The sequence below is a fragment of the Frankliniella occidentalis genome, unplaced genomic scaffold (assembly GCF_000697945.3).
Source record: "Frankliniella occidentalis isolate FOCC.00 unplaced genomic scaffold, Focc_3.1 Scaffold5458, whole genome shotgun sequence".
Lineage (NCBI taxonomy): Eukaryota > Metazoa > Arthropoda > Insecta > Thysanoptera > Thripidae > Frankliniella > Frankliniella occidentalis.
Genome location: NW_026272499.1, coordinates 183 through 1,621, shown reverse-complemented (window position 1 = coordinate 1,621; position 1,439 = coordinate 183). Strand labels below are relative to the sequence as shown.

Here is a 1,439-nt window from a genome sequence, read left to right as displayed (position 1 = left end):
CGGGTGCTCTGCTGTGCCCCGGGGGCAGGCTCATCACCTACGGCCCCTACGCCGTCAACGGCCAGATCACGCCCGAGTCCAACGTCAACTTCGACGAGACGCTGCGGGCCATGAACCCGGAGTATGGCCTCCGAGACATCGTGCTGGACCTGCAGCCTCTGGCCGCCGACGCGGGACTGTCGCTGAGGCACACCGTCGACATGCCCGTCAACAACAAGGTCCTCGTGTGGCAGAAGGAGCAATGAGGGCAGGTGCTCAGTGATTCAACTCCTATTGTACCTGACGTTTTTATGTTGTATCAGTTATAACATTGTTCCGTCGCGGGAAGCCGTATGGTTTTACCACGAAATCTCAAGATCCACATTACAGTAATGTTTTGTGTGTGTGTTTTTTTTTCGACTTTTTGAAATTTCCGCTATACGCCGTTTTGTATTAAAGAGATTTGAAAAATGTCTCTAAAACCTGACGTTTCAAATTTAGTCGAACCCTTTGATCACACTCCCCTGGACAACCCTTGGAGCCCCCCCCCCCCCTCCCCGAAAAATGTTGCATTAAATAAATAACGCTTAGCATGATGACATGACACTCTTAGATCTGAATATAGATTATATTTTGGAACACAAGTATATGAAGTGCAGAACTACCACACTAAAGTACGAATTTGTACGTCCTGTAGAATTTAAAAGATCCACTGAAATGTTCGAAGCTCAATAAACATTACGAATGTCTAGATTTCATTTTTGTCATGTCATGTCATGTCATGTCATTAGTCATGAAGAGTGTCACCCACACAGTCTTATCAGGAGGCCTGGCTGCCCTGTGACGTCACGGATCCAGCCGGTCGGCCGTTGGCGTTGGACGGAGGACAGACAGAGCTGTATGCTTTATGGATGTATGGGTGGATGGATGTTCAGAAATTTTTGTTTATCTACTTTTGATCTTAAAGTGGTGATGACTGCATTTCATAATTCTTATTCTAATTTTTTATTTTTCCTGAAATTTGATTTTTCTTTTATTAGAGTTTCTTTCAAATGTAAATGCTATCCATTTAATATTGAGAAATCTGAACAAAAAACAATATACATCAAATTTGGGAAAGATATTTATTTTAGAGCAAATTTATTTGACATAAAACTACTGGAAAAAGTGGGATAAATCCCAGGAAAATTTTATGACGATATCTAGCATTCTTAGGGTGATGGAGATGTGACTGTCAGAGCTTGAGGTCAGAGGCATTACTGAGGTGTATTCCGCAACTAGAGTGGGAATTTTTTTACAATTACTATGGTGTCATTTTCATATAATTTTTTTAAGGGGGTGTGGGGGGGGGGAGTAAACATAGCAGTATTTCTGTTTCAGGGAGGGAGCGAAGATGATCGCCGCGCCCGCCGATCGCAACAAGGAGCCCATCCTGGTGCGCCGTCAACGGCCAGATCACG

At 43.9% G+C, this 1,439-nt stretch overlaps 1 protein-coding gene across 1 annotated transcript; it reads left to right on the top strand.

Moving 5' to 3' along the window:
• Positions 1-5: 5 nt before the first annotated feature.
• On the top strand, positions 6-459 carry LOC113209027 (methyltransferase-like 26; the record flags this gene model as incomplete). Its single annotated transcript, XM_052277021.1, has 1 exon — positions 6-459. A coding segment is annotated over one exon (240 nt), but the record flags the coding sequence as incomplete, so codon positions are not given.
• Positions 460-1,439: the final 980 nt, after the last annotated feature.